Here is a 25141-nt window from a genome sequence, read left to right on the forward strand (position 1 = left end):
GCCTGTGAAGCAATTTTTATGCAACGCAATGATGGCTGCATGCGTTTCATTGCTGATCATCATGGTTAACAATGGAAGATCAATGATTACAAGCATCACCCTCCTTTTAACATGTCAAATCAGCCATTCTAACCCAATCAGCCTGACATAATGATCTCCAGCCTTGTGCTCGTCAACATTCTCACCTGAGTTAACAAGACGATTACTGAAATGAACTCAGCAGGTCCTTTAACCACCCTGGCGTTCTATTGAGATCGCCAGGGCGGCTGCGGGAGGGTTTTTTTTTAATTAAAAAAAACTATTTCATGCAGCCAACTGAAAGTTGGCTGCATGAAAGCCCACTAGAGGGCGCTCCGGAGGCGTTCTTCTGATCGCCTCCGGCAAGCATAAGTAACAAGGAAGGCTGCAATGAGCAGCCTTCCTTGTTTGGCTTTCCTCGTCGCCATGGCGACGAGCGGAGTGACGTCATGGACGTCAGCCGACGTCCTGACGTCAGCCGCCTCCGATCCAGCCCTTAGCGCTGGCCGGAACTATTTGTTCCGGCTGCGCAGGGCTCGGGCGGCTGGGGGGACCCTCTTTCGCCGCTGCTCGCGGTGGATCGCCGCAGAGCAGCGGCGATCAGGCAGCACACGCGGCTGGCAAAGTGCCGGCTGCGTGTGCTGCTTTTTATTTTATCAAAATCGGCCTAGCAGGGCCTGAGCGGCACCCTCTGGCGGTAATGGACGAGCTGAGCTCGTCCATACCGCTAAGGTGGTGAATGACAGCAATGAAATGCAGTGGAAAGGTTTTTTGGGAGTTCATTTTAATGGCAAAGAAGGACTATGCAATTCATCTGAACACTCTTCATAACATTCTGGAGTATATGCAAATTGCTATTATAAAAACTTTTCTAGTTTCCAATATTTTTGACAGTCTGTAACGATTGTGGAATTTTCTCCGTGATCAGCGCACAAGACGTGCGCTGACACTGCGGAAATCCTCCACAAGCGTATAATTTGAGGGAACCCAGCAAAAGGTGCAATGCACCTGTAGAGGGAAATTCCTGTCGGCAGGTGGAGCTGGGGAGTGCAGAGGAACAGCTCCTCTGCCCTGCCACAGATGCAAGACAGGAATTGCACGAAAGGAAGAAGATCAAGATAGCCCTGAAAGAGAGAGATCAAAGCGACAGAGGGTATGTGTGTTCACCAAACTAGTCGCCACCCTGCAACAATGAACACACAACCAGGAAGATAAAGTGAGAAGGCAATCGCTGGAGATGGCGGTTGCTAACAGCGACACAAGACCGAATAAGCACAAATGAGGAATGTATGTATGTCCACCAATCTAGCCGCCAACCTGCGACGGTGAACACACAACAGAAGAAACCAAGTGAGAACGCAATCGCAAGAGAAGCGATTGCGGAAGAGAATGAGCACAGGGACAGATTGTATGTGTGTGCACCAAACTAGTCGCCAACCCGCGACGGTGCATACACAACAGCAGATATGAAGTAGGAACGCAATCGCAAGAGAGGCGATTGCCAGAGGTGACACAAGGCTACAGCAAGGTAGAGCACGAGAGTAGCAAAGGCACAGCAAATAATACAATGAGGAGATAAGGAAAATAACAAACGCTAACTAAACGCGAACACCGCACTCATTCGCAACAGTGCACGCATTTATGCGCTGTCTCCGCGTGTTAAGCACAACAGAGACAAGCACGCCTAACTAACCACCGACAGACAAACATGAAACAGAGGACGCGAGCGCTTGCTTAACGGTTACCTCACCGAGCCTCCAGCAAGCATTCGTAGCAGACAAGACACATACACAAAAACAGGAATACGTGAGAGATAGGATCCACAGCACTAGCGCAAGAGGCTAGTGCGATCCAGGAAGACAGAACAGAAGGATCCACAGCACTAGCGCAAGGCGAGTGTGATCCAAGCAAGACAGATCAGAAGGATCCACAGCACTAGCGCAAGGCGAGTGCGATCCAAGCTAGACAGGCAGATGAGATAGCTGGTAGCAACCGCTGCTCCAGCTATACTCCAAGAACAAAGATCAAAACGATCTCCTGTCGACCACCGCTGGGACAGGACAATCGCAACAGACAAACAAAACAGATATGCAATCCTAACTGCACTAGGGAACCTGCCTAGTGCAGTCCCAGGAATTACTCTAAGCTAATCTTCAAACAATGAGCAAGGCTGTCACTCCAGGAGTGTTTCACAGGACTAACCCTTATGACCAGCCCAGGTCTGTGATATCACATGGTATATACTGTATAGAGCAAGCCTACAAAGGATGTGGCTAGGCAATCTGCATGACAAACATATGCAAATTCCTCAGCAGCAAGCTGCAAAATTGACAAAAGGTCTCTCTTCCAGAGACCTGCAGAATGCAGACCTGAACAGTGGTCAAAAAGCTGCCTGCCTGCGCAGGCAGCCGAGCGGATCCTCACACAGTCTCAAAAGTTTTGGCCAGCACTGTACTGGCCACAATCTCTCGTCCCTTCAGGCCACCAGAACTTTCCTCTGATCAACTCCAGTATTTTGGTAGCCCTGAAGAAACCATTTTGATAATGCAATCCTGGTGTAATGTTAGGAGGCAATTTTCCTGATGCTGCCTTCATTGGAGAGAATATCTCAGACTGAATCGTTAGAAAATGTTTCATCAAACATCCACGATAATACATCGGGTTTGTATTTTTTTTGAAGCAGGTTGATAAGGAGATATGGAAGTCAAACCTGTAAAATATGAGCCCATCTGGCTTGACGGGGTCTCAGTCTCTATGCAGTGCACAGATACTCCAAATTCTTATGGTCAGTAAATATTGTTACATGATTTTGAGCTCCCTCAAATAGTGCCATTCTTCTAAAGTGGCCTTGATGGCCAGAAGTTCTTATTCCCCAACATCATAATTTATTTCAGCTTCTTTGGTAGTGTTACCCCTCCGCAAGTGGTTGCCCATGGCCCATGGCAACCCACCAGCTCAGGCGCAGTGGGTAGCCGCTGATCTAAGGACTATGACAGAGGTGAGGGGCACTATCCTCGAGGAAAAGGCTGCTGGCTCAGAAGACAAGAAAAGCAGTGGCCGTAGGAAAGGGAGGGGGTGCAGGCTGGCTACCTGGCAAATCTATACTAGGGGCAACTATACTAGCTACCTATACCTGCTACCTATACTGGGACAACTATACTAACTACCTATACTAGGGCAACTATACTACCTGTATTGGGGGCAACTATACTGTCAGGAACCGGCCCGCGGCACGCCTGCGTATACGGTTCCCGACTCCGGGTTTGACCTGATCAAGCGGGGAACAGCCTTATTTAAGCTAAAAACAAGGCTGGGACCCCTCAAATACTTCACACTGCCACCACTAGCCGTTGCTAGACACGTTCACTCAGCTGTCGAGTGCTCAACACGTGCTCCGCGTTTTCGTATTTGGGTCAGCTTTGCGCTTAGGCCGAATACGAGAACGCCACGCACACACACACAGTTGCAATCTTACACTGTAATGAAGAAAAACCACTAACAGTCGTTCCGAACGATAATGTTAGACTTCCCACTCGGCTGTCGAGCGCAGAAGTGTCCCATTCACACAATGCAATTACAATCTCATACGGTAGTGTTGCTCTCAAGCGTACAATTAGGCATGAACTTATACACGGTTACACTTCAGTCTCTTCTAGGCTATGAGTGTTAGTTTAGTACAGCAGAAGTCAGGCTTATTAAATAATAATTTAATATTCCAGGGAAAAAAGTGGAACAATGCAGAACAGAATATATACAAAAGATTACAAAAAAAACATAGTAAAAATGTTACAAGATAAAAGTTTCAAAAATACACACAAGACAAGTTGCCGAAAATAAAAATGGAATAAACTAAAGTGAACTTTTACCATCGCAAATGTCCAACCGTGGAGAGACGCGGATTTACCGATTTCCTCGGGATCATCTCTAGCAATGAGCTACTCTCGAGAGAAGATAGCTGTGACTGTTCTGGACCACCTTAAATAGTCTGAAGTGTCCCCTGGGGCATTTAATGTCCAGCCCCCAGGAACTAGTTTTTAATTAAATCTCAGACATAATTCCATTTCCAGGTAAAAGTCTATACATCAACAGATTGTGAAGTGGGGCTTTTCAACTCCAGGTGAAAACTTGATTAAGGCTTTCACATTGCAGCAGGATGTCCTTTGTGAAGTCCTGGCTCAGGCTGCTGTGATCTTGCTTCAAAGCATACTGCAGCCAGTCCAGGTGACAATTGCTTATTGAAGGTGACTGGTCTATTAAGTTAAGACAATGGCAGTTCCCTTGATCTCTGCCCTGAAAGCAAATTTAATCTACATACAGACATTATCCAGGTGACACCTTCCAAAAGCCAGACTGGCTGACATACCTACACCTCAGACAAAATATACAGCAGATAGAAAAATGAAAGTATTTTACTGTATTCCTTAACAGCATCAGCACCCCAATATATCACCACATATACTAGCTACCTTTACTGGGGCAACTATACTACCTATACTGGGGGCAACTATACTAGGTACCTATACTGGCTACCTATAATGGGGCAACTATACTAGCTACCTATACTGGGGCAACTATACTACATATACTGGGGGCAACTATGCTAGCTACCTGTACTGGGGCAACTATACTATTTATACTAGGGGAAACTATACTAGCTACCTGTACTGGGGGAAACTATACTAGCTACCTATACTGGGGCAACTATACTGGCTACCTAGACTGGGGGAAACTATAGCTGGCTAACCTATACAGGGGGAACTTATACCTGGCTAACTACCTACCTATACTGAGGGTGTTTTTATCTTGGTCGCAATGTGCGGTGAAAATTGTTGGGTGCTGTGCGATCATTCCAAATTGTGGGGTGGTTAGCCGCATCCTCACAAGTTTGCCTCAGGCAGCAAAAAGTCTAGAACCAGCCCTGGAAACAACATGAATATACTGTAGTCTTGGCAAAGGTTCTACAAGGTAAGCTTTATGTGTCAAATTGCTGTCTCATTATCTACTAATTTTTATCTCTGATTTCATCTGCTTCAAGGATGGACTAAACATTGAAGAAAGATCATATGAGGGAGGCAAATTTGCCTCAGTGGAATTAGCTGGAAAAGAATTTGATGAAGCAACAAAAGAATGTGTCTTGAAGCTGTTAAAGTATGTAGGAGGCTCAAATGTAAAAGGTGAATTAGTTTTGTCTCTTTGGTTTTAGTTTTAATCATTTTGTAAGAAAGCTATAGTTACCCAATTCATGATTGGACATATTTCATTTTTTTTTGTTCATTTTTAGCAGTAGTTCTGGTGTTGCTTGAGGCTAAGATTCCACTTGAACGAAATGGAATGGAATTTGGCAGCCTATAGAAGTCTATGCAGAGCATCCGAATTTGTGGCCAAGGAAAAATCTGAGGCCCTGCAGCATAATATCACACAACTTGTCCGAATCCCATAGCTGTGCATAGCTAGAGGGATTCGGCTGTGAGACACAAGAAGCTGTGCCAGCATCGTGTCTTGCAAGATGAATGCCTGCGCACAATTGGAAACAGGGCCTAAAACTCTGTCAGTAGGGATGCGCGAAAACATGTCTAGCAGTCTTGTAAAAATTTCTAGGATTGCATCTCAGTACTTGACTTCTTCTTTGAATATGGTTTTCATGATGGTTCTATGGATGAATAGAAAGGTTAAAGATAAAATGAAGAAGAAAAAGAATGCCTATAAGGTCTTAAAACAGGAGGGGGCCGAGGCTGCACTGAGCAATTATAAAGAGTGCAATAAAAATTGTAAAAAAGAAATTAGGCAGGCAAAGATTGAAGCTGAAAAACAAATCGCTAGTGATATCAAATCTAACCCAAAAAAGTTTTACAAGTACATCAACTCTAAAAAAAGAAAGGTTGACTGTATAGGACTCCTAAAGGATGAGGGTGGGAACTCAATGGTGCATGACCAAGGTAAGGCAGAGTTATTAAATGCTTTCTTTGCTTCTGTCTTCACAAAAGAAACAGCACTGTTGAAAATTACAGAGGCAGAAGAGTCTCAATCTTCTAACTGTAATATTAAATACTTAACGCAGGAAGGAGTGAAGGCAAGACTAAATAAATTAAAAATAGACAAGGCACTTGGCCCGGATGGCATGCATCCTCGGGACCTAAGGGAATTAAGTTCAGTTATAGATAAACCCCTTTATCTTATCTTTTGTGACTCTCTTTCAACTGGCAGAGTCCCAGTGGATTGGCGTACAGCCCACGTTTTCCCATTATTTAAGAAGGGCAAAAGATCAGATCCAGGAAATTATAGACCTTTAAAGGGAACCAGATATGGAACGATTCACACAAAATAAACATATCAGTTGATAGCTTGTAAAGAATAAATGCTCTACCCGATAATTTCGCCACTCTAGGGGGCCTTTTTGAGTGCTTTTTATCCATTATTGCTCCAGGAAATATCCAATATGGCCGCCGGCTCATATTCCTTCTCCTTCCAGGTTATGAGGTGTTCTGGATGTGCTGTCTAGGCTATATGAGACTATAGACAAGCAGGGCTGCTGTAGGCTTTCATCTGTGTGCTTTCAACTTCATATTCTGGTATGCTTTGTGGCTGCCTGTAGGAAGTGTCTCTCATAGTAATGAAACTGCATACAGTAGATAATTATGACAGACTGCACAGACAGAGCACACAGATCACACAGCCACACTTGTCTGTTAGACAGAGATTTTTCCTGCAGCAGCAGCCCCTCCCATGTCATCACAGCTCTCAGTATGTAAAGCATGAAATTTGAGCCAGGAGGGGAAAGGCTTGGGCTTGAAAAGACTCCACAGAAGAGTGACTCAGCTATAATGATTCCAGGTCAAACCTCGACTGAATAGTCGATGGATTCTTATCACAGTTGATAACAGATAGATTAGACTGAGAAGAATTAAACTAAAAGCAGGGTAGGTGTTTACTGTCATGTTCCCACTGATAAATGTAATAAAATACATGAGGGTGCTTCGTCTCTGGTTCTCTTTAAGCTTAACATTAGTTGTATGCAAACTATTTGAGGGGTTACTAAGAGATACTATACATGACTTCATACTAGAAAATAATCTTATTTCTCAGCATCAACATGGGTTTACTAAAGACAGGTCCTGTTTGACTAACATGCTCAGCTTTTATGAGGTAGTGAATGCTAATATGGATATTGGGAATGCTGTAGATGTGATATACTTGGACTTTGCAAAGGCCTTTGACACTGTTCCCCACAACAGTCTGGTGCAAAAGTTGAGGATGCATGGACTGGGGAAGAGTCTGTGTGCATGGATAGGAAACTGGCTAATGGACAGAAAACAAAGAGTTGTGGTCAATGGATCGTACTCAAAATGTTAGCAGTGGGGTACCACAGGGGTCTGTTCTGGGTCCAGTGCTCTTCAATTTATTTATTAATGTCCTAGTAGATGCAGTAGTGAGCAATGTTGCTATTTTTGCAGATGATACAAAATTGTGCAGAATCATCAACTCTCAGGAAGATAGTGTCATATTGCAACAGGATCTGGATAGGATGGCTATATGGGCACATACATGGCAGATGAAATTCAATGTTGAAAAATGTAAAGTCATGCATTTTGGACGTACTAATGGTCTAGCACCATACAAAATAAATGGGATACAGTTGGGGACATCAAACTTGGAGAAGGACTTAGGAGTACTCATCGACAACAAGTTAAATAATCGTACTCAATGCCAAGCAGCTGCAGCTAAGGCTAACAAAATTTTGGGATGCATTAAAAGGGAAATAAAAACTCGAGATGCTAGCATAATATTGCCCCTGTTTAACTCTCTAGTAAGGCCACATCTGGAATATGGAATTCAGTTCTGGGCACCACATTACAAAAAAGATATTGCAGTTTTAGAGCAGGTGCAGAGACGAGCAACAAAATTGATACGTGGGATGGAAGGTCTCACTTACCAAGAAAGGTTAGATAAACTGGGTTTATTTAGTCTAGAGAAAAGACGCCTTAGAGGGGATCTAATTAACATGTATAAATACACCAGAGGGCAATATAATAGCTGGGCGGATGAGCTTTTTGTCCCTAGGCCTTCTCAAAGGACTAGAGGACATGATCTGCGCATGGAGGAAAAACGTTTTAGCCATTTATTTAGGAAAGGGTTCTTTACAGTAAGAATGATTAAGATGTGGAATGCATTGCCACAGGAAGTCGTTATGGCAAACTCTATACCTGCATTTAAAGGGGGCTTAGATGCTTTCCTTTCATTGAAAGACATCCATGGCTACAATTACTAGGTAATGCCTAATGATGTTGATCCAGGGATTTTATCTGATTGCCATCTGGAGTCGGGAAGGAATTTTTCCCTTTAGAGGCTAATTGTACCATGTCTTGTAAGGGTTTTTTCGCCTTCCTCTGGATCAACAGGGATATGTGAGGGAGCAGGCTGGTGTTGTACTTTATACTGGTTGAACTCGATGGACGTATGTCTTTTTTCAACCAAAATAACTATGTAACTATGTTTTGATTGCACATAGATTTATATACACTGTTTTTTGCAGTGATTTTGATAATAGCACTTGCACTTCTCAGTCCTTGGATTCACCATTACACAATGTATGCCCTATTATCCTGAACCCGGGTTCAACTGTGTGGATGCTCAATTCTGAACCCTCCACAGTGTAACTATTTCTGATAGCCAGTCATTTGGTCAATTATTACTATATTATGATGGTTATGTTATTCATTTCATTGGTGATTGCTTTTAATGTTTAATTCAGATATATATTAAACCTGCAAATTTCATATTTAAGCATTATTATATATTTGACCATACCAATGAATGGTGCTATTTTCTATGGGGTAAGCTTTTTTTTTTCTCCAAAACTTCATTCATCAATGCTGTCAGGATAAGCCTCTTCCTCATAACTGCAGCTGCAACCACTCCCACCAGCAGCCAGAAAAGAACTAACGTAAGTGTGCACCATGTGCTTCAGCCATTGTTGATGGCTGTGGCTCTGCACTTCCGATGTTTGACATTATCGTACTAGATTTTTCCAAGCATCGAGAAAATCACCTCTGCTCTTACCAACAACGGTAGATGACCGCGGCCTGCTGCCACTACAGGTGGATAAGGTGGAGGTCTGAGATCCCTGTGTGGATGTTGCTGCGTTGAACTCATCACACAGCTGGCCACAGATAGGTCAGCTTTTCTTTCTCTTGTGTCTGGTTGGGTAGGAACTGTGACTGTAATGCTGGGGGCCATACTTTCTGACCACCCAGTTCAACAAGGCTAAGCAGCTGGAGAATGGAAGAGGCTACACAGGTTGTCCAGAGCAACTACAGCTCTGGGTTTCCGATATCGCTACAAATAAGACACAATGCGATATTGCGCTGCCTATGGTCTGAGTAACCAGACAAAGAACGAACAGACAGAATGCTAGCAAGACTAAGCACTGCCCTAGCAATAGCAAGCATTCAGACAGATACAAGACAGGACTACAGATTGGAGCGTAACCAGTAGCAACCACCGCTCACAGTCACGTCCACAGAAGCAGAGCAAGCAGGTTAACAATCAGTCACCAGCAAGCATCCACACAGGCAAGACTACAGAAAAGAACGTAACTAATAGTAACCGCAGCCTATAGTTACATTCCCAGAAACTAGAGTAGCAGGAATACTACCAGTCACCAATATGGTGATGGCAGAATCCAAGCTATCAGGATAATGGACTTCACTGACCCACCGCGGATGCAGCGAGTTTATCAGGCATGGAAAAAAAGGCAATACACAATAATACAGAAAAATAACAAATGGCTCAACTAACGGATAAATATATATTAGCAAGTCTGCATATATATTTATCAAGAAACTAGCTAAAACACAAGTAACAAGGTCGCATTGAACTACATTAACAGATCTATTACAGAGTGACAAAGTGCCCAGCAGACCAGCGTACTGACCGCTATGTTGGGCCGGGTCTTAAATGGGAGGCAGACTTTTATGTGGACCTCAGCCAATGAGTGCAGGCATGCAAATTCCCACACAGCTGAATGGTAATCACTCAATCCTGAGCTGGTCTGATCTGCTAGCTGACTGTGAATGCAAAGGACTTTCATAAGAAATACATGCAGTATTATGTAACAACATGCATGTAGGAAATCCAGGGCTATCCGGCCGTAGCTCAGCTGCAGCAAGCAATAGGTGGAATGATGACAGCATCCTAGGCTGCCCTGAACCGCAGAGCGATTGCAAATGACAATTATACTCATTGCGAATGCACAACCGAATGCAAGCAGATAAGTCAGAACTGCCCAGTTGCAGCTCCACTGCAAGTGACAGAATATGCTACAGGAGAGATCCTGACAGTACCCCCCTCCTTTAAAGGTGGCTTCCAGACGCCTATAGAAGCTGGCATAATTCTCCTGAACTACCCAAACCAAAAAATCAGATGCAGAAAATCCAGCAAACTGATCTGACTGATAACTCATGAAGGTCGGGACAGCCCGACTAAACCAAATTCCAGAATCAGCCATACCAAGACTGAACCAATCGGAACCAGAACCTCCAGAACCATGCCCATCAGTACTACAAGCCCCAGTGTGATACCCATCGAAACTGTGATTTTCAGGAAAAAGCTCCCCGAAACTCTCTGAGTGACACCCACCACCTTCGATGGACTGTCCAAAAATGCCAAACCTTTTAATGCAATGTCCTTTCCAACACAGTACCCACTGTCGAACCAGTCCAAGGCACCAGGACAAGTTCCCTCAGAAATCTCCCAAAACACTTTGAAGCTCCATGGAGATCACAAGAGGTTAGAACGCCCTTTAGGCTCACATGGAGAACTATCAAGAACCCATATGGAACCTAGGGCAATTCCAGAGTCAGGGTTACAAGGACAAACATTGAGATCAGGGCTTTCAGGGACCAGAACTATCTCTGGGCATGCAGGCAGACTGGCAATATCAGAACATGTCATCACTAAGGAAGCATCTGAGTACGCTGACACACTTGGGCATTCTGGCACACAGAGCACATCTGGGCACACTGGTACAAGAGAAACTTCTGGACATGTCAATGAACTGTGGAACTCAGAGTCAGTCACGATAGGACCGAAACCAGGACTGGGCAGAAAATCATCATGATTAGACTTTACAGTTACTGGACTCTCACTAAAGAATGCAGAATCAGACTTAGGTGTCACTGATTCCACCAAGGTTATGAACAAGTCATGTTCAGGGGCATTAACAGGACAGGACACATCTTCTGATGTATGCACTGAACTAGATAAACTCCACAACTTTCTCTGAACTGCACAGAGATTCATCGCCAACTACACTGGATTGGAGCTCCAAAAGAGCTGCCAAACGAGTCAGTATTGCAGCAACCCCCATTGAACTGGGCAAGACTGAGGAACTTACTGGACAGGAAGAGGACTCTGGAACCTCTGCCACACTGGACAGAGAACTAGAATTTTCCAAGATACAAGGCAGGATTTCAGGAACACTCACTAAACAGGACTGAAATTCTGAGACTTCTATTATTTTTACCAGAAAGTCAGAATTATCCATGTTACAGGGCAAAACATTCAGAGGACAGGGCTGGAGTTTCCTGTCTGCTACAACATTAGACAGGGATTCAACACCATTAGCTAAATCAGACTGTGTACAGGGTAAGGTATCTAAAATTCTTGCTGACGAGGACAATACTTCAATGACTTCTGTGGACTGGTGTTTGCAGATAGAGTTGTTAAAAGATAAAGAAGTTATAGGAGAAATTCACAACGCTATTAAGGAGTTTTTCGAGTTTAATTGCTCCTCCAGTATATCATATAAAGTACTATGGGACACGCTCAAATGTGTGTTGAGAGGCATATTAATTAAAATTAATGCGAGGAAAACAAGAGAAAAAAAGGATAAACTTAATAAATTATTAGATGAGCTCAGCGAGTTAGAAAAAATCTCAAACAAAACCCGGGAGAGCCTGCGTGGGCAAAATGGAATAAGATCAGAACAGACATTAATAAATTATTAGACCACCAATGTCTAAAACAATATAAGGATACTAAGAAAAAATACTGAATCGGCAGAATTAGATCATGCAAAATTTTGACATCCTTACTGAAAAAGGAAAAAAGTACAAAATGTATCGAAAAAATTGAAGATGAGCAAGGTGATCTTCAATTTTCAACACAAAAGATAGGTACAGCATTTGTACACTATCATCAAAAGCTATACAACTTAAATAGAAGTCTAGAAAGAGAAAATGAGAAATCTTTTTTTAGACAAAATTGACATGCCACATATCAGTAAAGAGTTAAAATTCACTAGAGGCACCAATAGAGGAAAGATAATTTCTGAAGGCAGTTAAAGTTACCGCCAAAGGGAAATGCCCAGGTCCGGATGGATTCCCAATGGAATTCTTTGATCAATTTTCAGAGTCCTTGCCCCCTGTTTTTTGTTTAATGGTTAATGATGGCGATCGGGAGGAGATATTCTTGATAGGACAAACAAAGCTATAATTTCTTTGATACCAAAAGAGGGCAAATCTCTCCTGAATTGTGCGGATTTTTGCCCGATCTCCATTATTAACTGCGACATTAATGTGGCTGGATAGTGTAATGGTTAAGGGCTCTGCTTCTGACACAGGAGACCTGGGTTCAAATCTTGGCTCTGCCTGTTCAGTAAGCCAGCACCTATTCAGTAGGAGACCTTGGGCAAGTCTCCTTAACACTGCTACTGCCTACTGAGTGCGCTCTAGTGGCTGCCTCGCAAGCGCTTTGAGTCCGACAGGAGAAAGGCGCTATACAAATACTGCAATTATTATAATTAATGCATACTGAGCACGCCGAAGCTGGGCTGCAGCTCTCTCAAGCTGCTCCACATCTTGTCTCAGAAATTTGACTATTTAAATACATTTGGGCACGGACAGGACCCAAAATACAGAGGAATCCTATTCATCACCTCTCTGGCAGCAACTACAGCTCATCAGAAATTATGGATCACTTTGGATTGATCAGATTTAAACTGGATTAAAATTGGACTTGGACTGAAAATGCCTAGCCTGCTAGGAGATGACCTCAAACTTTGAAATTCTTCAACTTTCCTTCAAGCTCCTGATCCTTTCTGTAAGTAACGGAAATGGCAAAAAACACCTTGTGAGCTTTCTATGTTATATGACTATCCCTCTTTCTACATTTATTCCAAACTTTTTAAATTGAAACAAGGAACTGTTTTAATTTGTTTCAAACTGGAGCATCTAGTTTTTTCTGAGAAGTACAGCTTTCAAAAGACCTCTTCCCTTTAAACTCAGCAGGATGTCTATCAGCTGTCCAAATGTTGCCATTAACCACTTTGTCCTCCTTGACGTATAAAAACGTCAAGGAGGACAGGCGCGCTCCCGCGCGCTCCCGCGGCCGATCGCGCGCGTGCACGCGCACTCCCGGCCGCGGAGTCGGTAGCCACGGAATCAATTTATCGGGCTATGGAGCCCGATCATTGATTCCTCTTCCCCGCTGAAAAAGCGACAGCTTCTCTCGGAAGCTTCGCTCTTTCTGAAGCTGTGTCTCTCTAAGCGTACATTGTACGCTTAGAGTGACGTCATGTAAAAAAAATCGAGATTGCCATCTTGTGGCCAAAAAGTAAAACTACAAGAAAATCCTTAAAAACATTACAATACACCAATATTTCCCCAAATTAAACACTTTTATATCCCACCCTCCCAAAAATGCCCACATAAAATGTTTAATAAAAAAAACCAAAAAAAAACATTACTATAAAAAAAAAAAAAAAACATAAATATTTACCTAAGGGTCTAAACTTTTTAAATATCTATGTAAAGATGAAATATTTCTCTCTATTTTTTTTTTATAAGCTTGTAAATAGTGATGTATGCAAAACGGAAAAAATGCTCTTTTATTTCCAAATAAAATATTGTCGCGATACATTGTGATAGGGACATAATTTAAATGGTGAAATAACCGTGACAAATGGGCAATAACAATACGTGGGTTTTAATTATGGAGGCATGTATTATTTTAAAACTATAATGGCCGAAAACTGACAAATAATGAATTTTTTCATTTTTTTTCTTATTCTTCCTGTTAAAATGCATTTACAGTAAAGTGGCTCTTAGCAAAATGTACCCCCCAAAGAAAGCCGAATTGGTGGCGGAAAAAACAAGATATAGATCAGTTCATTGTGATAAGTAGTGATAAAGTTATAGGCTAATGAATGGGAGGTGAACATTGCTCGGATGCATAAGCTGAAAACGACTGAGATGTTAAGTGGTTAAAATACTCAGCTGAGATGCTTATCTATATTGCAACCTCTGTTCCCAAGAAACTCTTAAGCTGGCCATACACTGGCCCGATTTGCCGCCGATTCGACAGCAGATTCGATCACTGGGATCGAATCTGCTGCCAATCGTTCGCGCTAAACGCACCCGCCGATCCGATTACCTCCCGAAATCGGATCGGTCCGTCGATCGCGCCATGCGGGTTACTTCCGTCGATCGCCCGCGGGTAGAGATGTAGCGATCAGTTCGCCGGCGAACGGTTCCAGGCGAACATTGGGGGTTCGCGGTCGCCTGCACCAGGCGAACTTTTCCGCAAGTTCGATTTGCCCCATAATGCACTATGAGGGTCAACTTTGACCCTCTGCATCACAGTCAGCAGGCACATTGTAGCCATTCAGGCTACAGTAAGCCCTGGAGCCCCACCCACCTTATATAAGGCAGGGTCCGGCGGCCATTACACTCACTCGTGTGCCTGCTAGTGAGAGGAAAGGGACAGCTGCTGCAGACTTGTTCTTCTAGGGACAGATTAGTTAGGTTTTTGGCTGCTTAGTTTGCTCCTGGCTGATTGTTATTGCTTTTATAGCACCCTAGCTCTTGTCAGAGCTCATCCTGTTCTTTTTTTTTTTTACTGTGTGTCAAACTGACACTTTTGTTGCATGCACAGCCTTGCTCATTGATAGTGTGTGTGTGCCACTGCCAGCAGCCCAGCACATTCAGTGACTGACTGCCTGTGTGTGTGACAGGGAGCTGCACATTGTACTACCCAGTACTGCATATACCCAGTACCTGTTGTGTTTACTTAACCCACCTCATCACTGCATATACCTAGCTTTGTGTTGAGTGAACCCAGCTCACTGCATATACCTACTACCTGTTGTGTTTACTTAACCCACCTCATCACTGCACATAACTACCTGTAGTGTTGAGTGAACCCAGCTCACTGCATATACCTACTACCTGTTGTGTTGAGTGAACCCAGCTCACTGCATATACCTACTACCTGTTGTGTTTACTTAACCCACCTCATCACTGCACATAACTACCTGTAGTGTTGAGTGAACCCAGCTCACTGCATATACCTACTACCTGTTGTGTTGAGTGAACCCAGCTCACTGCATATACCTACTACCTGTTGTGTTTACTTAACCCACCTCATCACTGCACATAACTACCTGTTGTGTTGAGTGAACCCAGCTCACTGCATATACCTACTACCTGTTGTGTTTACTTAACCCACCTCATCACTGCACATAACTACCTGTAGTGTTGAGTGAACCCAGCTCACTGCATATACCTACTACCTGTTGTGTTGAGTGAACCCAGCTCACTGCATATACCTACTACCTGTTGTGTTGAGTGAACCCAGCTCACTGCATATACCTACTACCTGTAGTGTTGAGTGAACCCAGCTCACTGCATATACCTACTACCTGTTGTGTTGAGTGAACCCAGCTCACTGCATATACCTACTACCTGTTGTGTTTACTTAACCCACCTCATCACTGCACATAATTACCTGTAGTGTTGAGTGAACCCAGCTCACTGCATATACCTACTACCTGTTGTGTTGAGTGAACCCAGCTCACTGCATATACCTACTACCTGTTGTGTTACCTTAACCCACCTCATCACTGCACATAACTACCTTTTGTGTTAAGTAAACCCAGCTCACTGCATACACCTACTACCTGTTGTGTTGAGTGAACCCAGCTCACTGCATATACCTACTACCTGTTGTGTTTACTTAACCCTCCTCATCACCGCACATAACTACCTGTTGTGTTGAGTAAACCCAGCTCACTGCATACACCTACTACCTGTTGTGTTGAGTGAACCCAGCTCACTGCATATACCTTCTACCTGTTGTGTTTACTTAACCCACCTCATCACTGCTCATTACTAACTGTTGTGTTGAGTGAACCCAGCTCACTGCATATACCTACTACCTGTTGTGTTTACTTAACCCACCTCATCACTGCACATAACTACCTGTAGTGTTGAGTGAACCCAGATCACTGCATATACCTACTACCTGTTGTGTTGAGTGAACCCAGCTCACTGCATATACCTACTACCTGTTGTGTTTACTTAACCCACCTCATCACTGCACATAACTACCTGTTGTGTTGAGTAAACCCAGCTCACTGCATACACCTACTACCTGTTGTGTTGAGTGAACCCAGCTCACTGCATATACCTACTACCTGTTGTGTTTACTTAACCCACCTCATCACTGCACATAACTGCCTGTTGTGTTGAGTGAACCCAGCTCACTGCATATACCTACTACCTGTTGTGCTGAGTGAACCCAGCTCACTGCATATACCTACTACCTGTTGTGTTTACTTAACCCACCTCATCACTGCACATAACTACCTGTAGTGTTGAGTGAACCCAGCTCACTGCATACACCTACTACCTGTTGTGTTGAGTGAACCCAGCTCACTGCATATACCTACTACCTGTTGTGTTTACTTAACCCACCTCATCACTGCACATAACTACCTGTAGTGTTGAGTGAACCCAGCTCACTGCATATACCTACTACCTGTTGTGTTGAGTGAACCCAGCTCACTGCATATACCTACTACCTGTTGTGTTTACTTAACCCACCTCATCACTGCACATAACTACCTGTTGTGTTGAGTAAACCCAGCTCACTGCATACACCTACTACCTGTTGTGTTTACTTAACCCACCTCATCACTGCACATAACTACCTGTAGTGTTGAGTGAACCCAGCTCACTGCATATACCTACTACCTGTTGAGTTGAGTGAACCCAGCTCACTGCATATACCTACTACCTGTTGTGTTTACTTAACCCACCTCATCACTGCATATACCTAGCTTTGTGTTGAGTGAACCCAGCTCACTGCATCCTACTACTACCTGTTGTGTTTACTTAACCCACCTCATCACTGCACATAACTACCTGTAGTGTTGAGTGAACCCAGCTCACTGCATATACCTACTACCTGTTGTGTTGAGTGAACCCAGCTCACTGCATATACCTACTACCTGTTGTGTTGAGTGAACCCAGCTCACTGCATATACCTACTACCTGTAGTGTTGAGTAAACCCAGCTCACTGCATATACATACTACCTGTTGTGTTGAGTGAACCCAGCTCTCTGCATATACCTACTACCTGTTGTGTTTACTTAACCCACCTCATCACTGCACATAACTACCTGTAGTGTTAAGTGAACCCAGCTCACTGCATATACCTACTACCTGTTGTGTTGAGTGAACCCAGCTCACTGCATATACCTACTACCTGTTGTGTTTACTTAACCCACCTCATCACTGCATATAACTACCTGTTGTGTTCAGTAAACCAAGCTCACTGCATACACCTACTACCTGTTGTGTTGAGTGAACCCAGCTCACTGCATATACCTACTACCTGTTGTGTTTACTTAACCCACCTCATCACTGCACATAACTACCTGTTGTGTTGAGTGAACCCAGCTCACTGCATATACCTACTACCTGTTGTGTTTACTTAACCCACCTCATCACTGCACATAACTACCTGTATTGTTGAGTGAACCCAGCTCACTGCATATACCTACTACCTGTTGTGTTGAGTGAACCCAGCTCACTGCATATACCTACTACCTGTTGTGTTTACTTAACCCACCTCATCACTGCACATAACTACCTGTAGTGTTAAGTGAACCCAGCTCACTGCATATACCTACTACCTGTTGTGTTTACTTAACCCACCTCATCACTGCACATAACTTCCTGTAGTGTTGAGTGAACCCAGCTCACTGCATATACCTACTACCTGTTGTGTTTACTTAACCCACCTCATCACTGCACATAACTACCTGTTGTGTTGAGTGAACCCAGCTCACTGCATATACCTACTACCTGTTGTGTTTACTTAACCCACCTCATCACTGCACATAACTACCTGTAGTGTTGAGTGAACCCAGCTCACTGCATATACCTACTACCTGTTGTGTTGAGTGAACCCAGCTCACTGCATATACCTACTACCTGTTGTGTTTACTTAACCCACCTCATCACTGCACATAACTACCTGTTGTGTTGAGTAAACCCAGCTCACTGCATACACCTACTACCTGTTGTGTTGAGTGAACCCAGCTCACTGCATATACCTACTTCCTGTTGTGTTTACTTAACCCACCTCATCACTGCACATAACTGCCTGTTGTGTTGAGTGAACCCAGCTCACTGCATATACCTACTACCTGTTGTGTTGAGTGAACCCAGCTCACTGCATATACCTACTACCTGTTGTGTTTACTTAACCCACCTCATCACTGCACATAACTACCTGTTGTGTTGAGTAAACCCAGCTCACTGCATATACCTAGCATCCCCCCGAGATGGACAAAATGGACAAACCAGGTAGAGGAAGAGGTAGAGGCAGACCCAGAGGAAGGCCACCAGGCACCGGCAGGTCTATGCGAGGTGGTGTTGCTGTGATTTCGTGCAGACCTGCCCCAAAATACAGTGCTCAGAAGAAGGCATGTGCCATCACTTCCCAAAATCGTGAGGAGGTGATTGAGTATTTAACACAGAACACCTCATCTCCCGCAGCCACCAGCGCTACAACAAGCACCACATCCGCTGCATTTGACACTTCGCAGGAGTTATTTGGTGGTGGTGAAATCACCGATTCACAGCCACTACTGCAACAACAAGAAGAAGGCGCAGGTACACCACCTCCTACGTCTGAGTTAGGTGGCGATAGTATGGACGTAACGTGTGTGGATGTGGATAATGGACCACCTGAAGTTGGTGCAGTTGAGGAGGTTTCTGAGGAAAGCGCAGCTGGCCAGGAGGATTATGATGTCGATTATACGGATACCACATATGTTCCCGGTAGAGGAGATGACCAGGGGGCCAGTTCAGAGGAGGATTCAGAGAGGACTAGGAGGAGACGACTCCTTGATAGAAGCAGAGGGAGCTCGTCCTCAGAAACAGCTGGGGGCAGTGTCCGGCGCCACAAAATATACAACTTGGATAAACAACGCAAACCAGTTAAAAAAGCTTGAGGAGTCTTGATCATTCTCAACAATAAACTAGGCTTTGTGATAGAAGAGATACATAAAGATAGGGAAGCAAGGTATCTGATAGTACTAGGGAGGATTGGGGCACATGTAGTGACACTAGCTAATATATATGCTCCAAATAAAGGACAAACTAAATTTTATAAGAAAATTCCTATGTGAAGTAAAGCAGAAAGAGAAAGGAAAAATCATTGTAGGAGGAGACTTCAATATGACCATGGACGTAAGTTTGGACAGCACCGGGGGAATGGGAATATTTAAAAAAAAGAGAGGGATACATGTCTTAACCACTTCCCGACCGCCCCCAGCCGATGGGCGGCGGCAAAGTCCGGGCCCAAACGACCGCAATACGCCCATCGGCGGGGGCGGCTGCGGGAGTGGCTATGCGGCGACCGCGTCATTCGTGACGCGATCAGCCGCCGGGGACTGGCTCCGCCCACCGTTCGCTGTAACCCGCCGGCCGTTCGGAAGCGCCGGCGGGTTACTAGCACCCGGATCGCCGCTGAAACTATGTATAATAGGCTTTGTAATATATACAAAGCCTATTATACTGGCTGCCTCCTGCCCTGGTAGTCCCAGTGTCCGAGGGACCACCAGGGCAGGCTGCAGCCACCCTAGTCTGCACCCAAGCACACTGATTTCCCCCCCCTGCCCCCTGATCGCCCACAGCACCCCTCAGACCCCCCCCCCTGCCCACCCCCCAGACCACTGTTTGCACCCAGTCACCCCCCTAATCACCCATCAATCACTCCCTGTCACTATCTGTCAGCGCTATTTTTTTTTTAGTCCCTAATCTGCCCCCTACTCCCTCCTGATCACCCCCCCCACCCCTCAGATTGTCCCCAGACCCCCCCCCCCCGTGTACTGTATGCATCTATCCCCCCTGATCACCTGTCAATCACCCGTCAATCACCCCCTGTCCCTGCACCTATCAATCAGCCCCTAACCTGCCCCTTGCGGGCAATCTGATCACCCACCCACACCAATAGATCGCCCGCCGATCCGACATCAGATCACCTCCCAAGTGCAGTGTTTACATCTCTTCTCTCCTCTAAACACCCACTAATTACCCATCAATCACCCATCAATCACCCCTATCACCACCTGTCACTGTTACCCATCACATTAGACCCTAATCTGCCCCTTGCGGGCACCCAATCACCCGCCCACACGCTCAGATTGCCCTCAGACCCCCCCTTATCAATTCGCCAGTGCAATATTTACATCTGTTATTCCCTGTAATAACCCACTGAGCACCTGTCAATCACCCATCAATCACCCCCTGTCACTGCCACCCATCAATCACCCCCTGTCACTGCCACCCATTAATCAGCCCCTAACCTGCCCCTTGCGGGCAATCTGATCACCCACCCACACCAATAGATCGCCCGCAGGTCCGACATCAGATCACCTCCCAAGTGCAGTGTTTACATCTCTTCTCTCCTCTAAACACCCACTAATTACCCATCAATCACCCATCAATCATCCATCAATCACCCCCTATCACCACCTGTCACTGTTACCCATCAGATTAGACCCTAATCTGCCCCTTGCGGGCACCCAATCACCCGCCCACACGCTCAGATTGCCCTCAGACCCCCCCTTATCAATTTGCCAGTGCAATATTTACATCTGTTATTCCCTGTAATAACCCACTGATCACCTGTCAATCACCCATCAATCACCCCCTGTCACTGCCACCCATCAATCACCCCCTGTCACTGCCACCCATCAATCAGCCCCTAACCTGCCCCTTGCGGGCAATCTGATCACCCACCCACACCAATAGATCGCCCGCAGGTCCGACATCAGATCACCTCCCAAGTGCAGTGTTTACATCTCTTCTCTCCTCTAAACACCCACTAATTACCCATCAATCACCCCCTATCACCACCTGTCACTGTTACCCATCAGGATAGACCCTAATTTGCCCCTAGGGCACCCAATCACCCGCCCACACCTCAGAACGCCCTCAGACCCCAGCCTGATCACCTCGCCAGTGCATTGCTTGCATCTATTTCCCCCCTCTAATCACACCTTGAGACACCCATCAATCACCTCCTGTCACCCCCTAGCACACCTACCCATCAGATCAGGCCCTAATTTGCCCCGTGTGGGCTCCTGATCACTCGGCCAAACCCTCAGATCCCCCTCATACCCCCTTCCGATCACCTCCCCAGTGCATTGATTGCATCTATTTTCCCCTCTAACCGCCCCCTGAGACACCCATCAATCACCTCCTGTCACCCCCCCTAGCACTCCTATCCATCAGATCAGGCCCAATACATCCTGTCATCTAAGAGGCCACCCTGCTTATGACCGGTTCCACAAAATTTGCCCCCTCATAGACCACCTGTCATCAAAATTTGCAGATGCTTATACCCCTGAACAGTCATTTTGAGAAATTTGGTTTCCAGACTACTCACAGTTTTGGGCCCGTAAAATGCCAGGGCAGTATAGGAACCCCACAAGTGACCCCATTTTAGAAAGAAGACACCCCAAGGTATTCTGTTAGGTGTATGATGAGTTCATAGAAGATTTTATTTTTTGTCAAAAGTTAGCGGAAATTGGATTTTTATTGTTTTTTTCACAAAGTGTCATTTTTCACTAACTTGTGACAAAAAATAAAATCTTCTATGAACTCACCATACCCCTAACAGAATACCTTGGGGTGTCTTCTTTCTAAAATGGGGTCACTTGTGGGGTTCCTATACTGCCCTGGCATTTTAGGGGCCCTACACCGTGAGGAGTAGTCTAGAAAACAAATGTCTCAAAATGACCTGTGAATAGGACGTTGGGCTCCTTAGCGCACCTAGGCTGCAAAAAAGTGTCACACATGTGGTATCGCCATACTCAGGAGAAGTAGTATAATGTGTTTTGTGGTGTATTTTTACACATACCCATGTTGGGTGGGAGAAATCTCTCTGTAAATGGACAATTGTGTGTAAAAAAAATCAAAAGATTGTCATTTACAGAGATATTTCTCCCACCCAGCATGGTTATATGTAAAAATACACCACAAAACATATTATACTACTTCTTCTGAGTACGGCGATACCACATGTGTGACACTTTTTTGCAGCCTAACTGTGCTAAGGGGCCCAAAGTCCAATGAGTACCTTTAGGATTTCACAGGTCATTTTGAGACATTTGGGTTCAAGACTACTCCTCACGGTTTAGGGCCCCTAAAATGCCAAGGCAGTATAGGAACCCCACAAGTGACCCCATTTTAGAAAGAAGACACCCCAAGGTATTCTGTTAGGTGTATGATGAGTTCATAGAAGATTTTATTTTTTGTCACAAGTTAGCGGAAATTGATATGTATTGTTTTTTTTTTTCACAAAGTGTCATTTTCCGCCAACTTGTGACAATAAAAAAATCTTCTATGAACTCACCATACTCCTAACAGAATACCTTGGGGTGTCTTCTTTCTAAAACGGGGTTCACTTGTGGGGTTCCTATACTGCCCTGGCATTTTAGGGGCCCTAAACCGTGAGGAGTAGTCTAGAAAACAAATGCCTCAAAATGACCTGTGAATAGGACGTTGGGCCCCTTAGCGCACCTAGGCTGCAAAAAAAGTGTCACACATGTGGTATCGCCGTACTCAGAAGAAGTAGTATAATGTGTTTTGGGGTGTATTTTTATACATACCCATGCTGGGTGGGAGAAATCTCTCTGTAAATGGACAATTGTGTGTAAAAAAAATCTAATAATTGTCATTTACAGAGATATTTCTCCCACCCAGCATCTGTATGTGTTAAAATACACCCCAAAACACATTATACTACTTCTTCTGAGTACGGCGATACCACATGTGGGGCACTTTTTTGCACCCTAACTGCGCTAAGGGGCCCAAAGTCCAATGAGTACCTTTAGGATTTCACAGGTCATTTTGCGACATTTGGTTTCAAGACTACTCCTCACGGTTTAGGGCCCCTAAAATGCCAGGGCAGTATAGGAACCCCACAAATGACCCCATTTTAGAAAGAAGACACCCCAAGGTATTCCGTTAGGAGTACGGTGAGTTCATAGAAGATTTTATTTTTTGTCACAAGTTAGCGGAAAATGACACTTTATGAAAAAAAAACTATTAAAATCAATTTCCGCTAACTTGTGACAAAAAAAGAAAATCTTCTATGAACTCACCATACTCCTAACGGAATACCTTGGGGTGTCTTCTTTCTAAAATGGGGTAATTTGTGGGGTTCCTATATTGTCCTGGCATTTTAGGGGCCCTAAACCGTGAGGAGTAGTCTTGAAACCAAATTTCTTAAAATGACCTGTGAAATCCTAAAGGTACTCATTGGACTTTGGGCCCCTTAGCGCAGTTAGGGTGCAAAAAAGTGCCACACATGTGGTATCGCCGTACTCAGGAGAAGTAGTATAATGTGTTTTGGGGTGTATTTTTCCACATACCCATGCTGAGTGGGAGAAATATCTCTATAAATAGACAATTGTGTGTAAAAAAAATAAAAAAAATGTCATTTACGGAGATATTTCTCCCACCCAGCATGGGTATGTGTAAAAATACACCCCAAAACACATTATACTACTTCTCCTGAGTACGGCAATACCACATGCGTGGCACTTTTTTGCAGCCTAACTGCGCTAAGGGGCCCAAAGTCCAATGAGCATCTTTAGGCTTTACAGGGGTGCTTACAATTAGGCACCCCCCAAAATGCCAGGACAGTGAACACACCCCACAAATTACCCCATTTTGGAAAGTAGACACTTCAAGGTATTCAGAGAGGAGCATAGTGAGTCCGTGGCAGATTTCATTTTTTTTTTGTCGCAAGTTAGAAGAAATGGAAACTTTTTTTTTTTTTGTCACAAAGTGTCATTTTCCGCTAACTTGTGACAAAAAATGAAATCTTCTATGAACTCACCATGCCTCTCACTGAATACTTTGGGATGTCTTCTTTCCAAAATGGGGTAATTTGGGGGGTATTTGTACTATCCTGGAATTTTAGCCCCTCATGAAACCTGACAGGTGCGCAGAAAAGTCAGAGATGCTTGAAAATGGGAAAATTCACTTTTGGCACCATAGTTTGTAAACGCTATAACTTTTACCAAATCCAATAAATATACACTGAATGGTTTTTTTTTTTTATCAAAGACATGTAGCAGAATAACTTTCGCGCTCAAATGTATAGGAAATTTTACTTTATTTGAAAAATGTCTACACAGAAAGTTAAAAAAGTCATTTTTTTGACAAAATTCATGTCTTTTTTGATGAATATAATAAAAAGAAAAACTCGCAGCAGCAATCAAATAGCACCAAAAGAAAGCTGTATTAGTGACAAGAAAAGGAGGTAAAATTCATTTAGGTGGTAGGTTGTATGAGCGAGCAATAAACCGTGAAAGCTGCAGTGGTCTGAATGGAGAAAAAGGCTCTGGTCCTTAAGGGGCGAAAAGACTGTGGTCCTCAAGTGGTTAATACAATAAAATCCCATGGATTAATTGATGTTTGGCGTATATTTAATCTGGGAGTAAAAGATTTACACGTATTACTCTGAAAAGCACAATATGTTGTCACGGCTTGATTATTTTCTGATCCCCCAGGACCAACTCCGGTACATAATAAACATAAGTATTGGAAATAGATCCTTTTCAGATCATGCCCCTGTAAGATTGTCCATCAGTGGATTCAGTGAGGTTAATAGAACCAAAAACTGGTGTTTGCAGATAGAGTTGTTAAAAGATAAAGAAGTTATAGGAGAAATTCACAACGCTATTAAGGAGTTTTTCGAGTTTAATTGCTCCCCCAGTATATCATATAAAGTACTATGGGACACGCTCAAATGTGT

The 25141-nt window shown here is 44.1% G+C and overlaps 1 protein-coding gene across 1 annotated transcript in view; it reads left to right on the forward strand.

The window, feature by feature from the left end:
- HEBP1 (heme binding protein 1) overlaps nt 1-25141 on the forward strand; it is a 161572-nt gene that overhangs the window by 81846 nt on the left and 54585 nt on the right. Inside the window, exon 2 of the mRNA XM_068240228.1 lies at nt 5054-5192. Coding sequence (XP_068096329.1) covers nt 5054-5192 — 139 coding nt within the window. The remainder of the gene's footprint in view (nt 1-5053; nt 5193-25141) is intronic.

Source organism: Hyperolius riggenbachi, chromosome 6, assembly GCF_040937935.1.
Source record: "Hyperolius riggenbachi isolate aHypRig1 chromosome 6, aHypRig1.pri, whole genome shotgun sequence".
Classification (NCBI taxonomy): Eukaryota; Metazoa; Chordata; class Amphibia; order Anura; family Hyperoliidae; genus Hyperolius; species Hyperolius riggenbachi.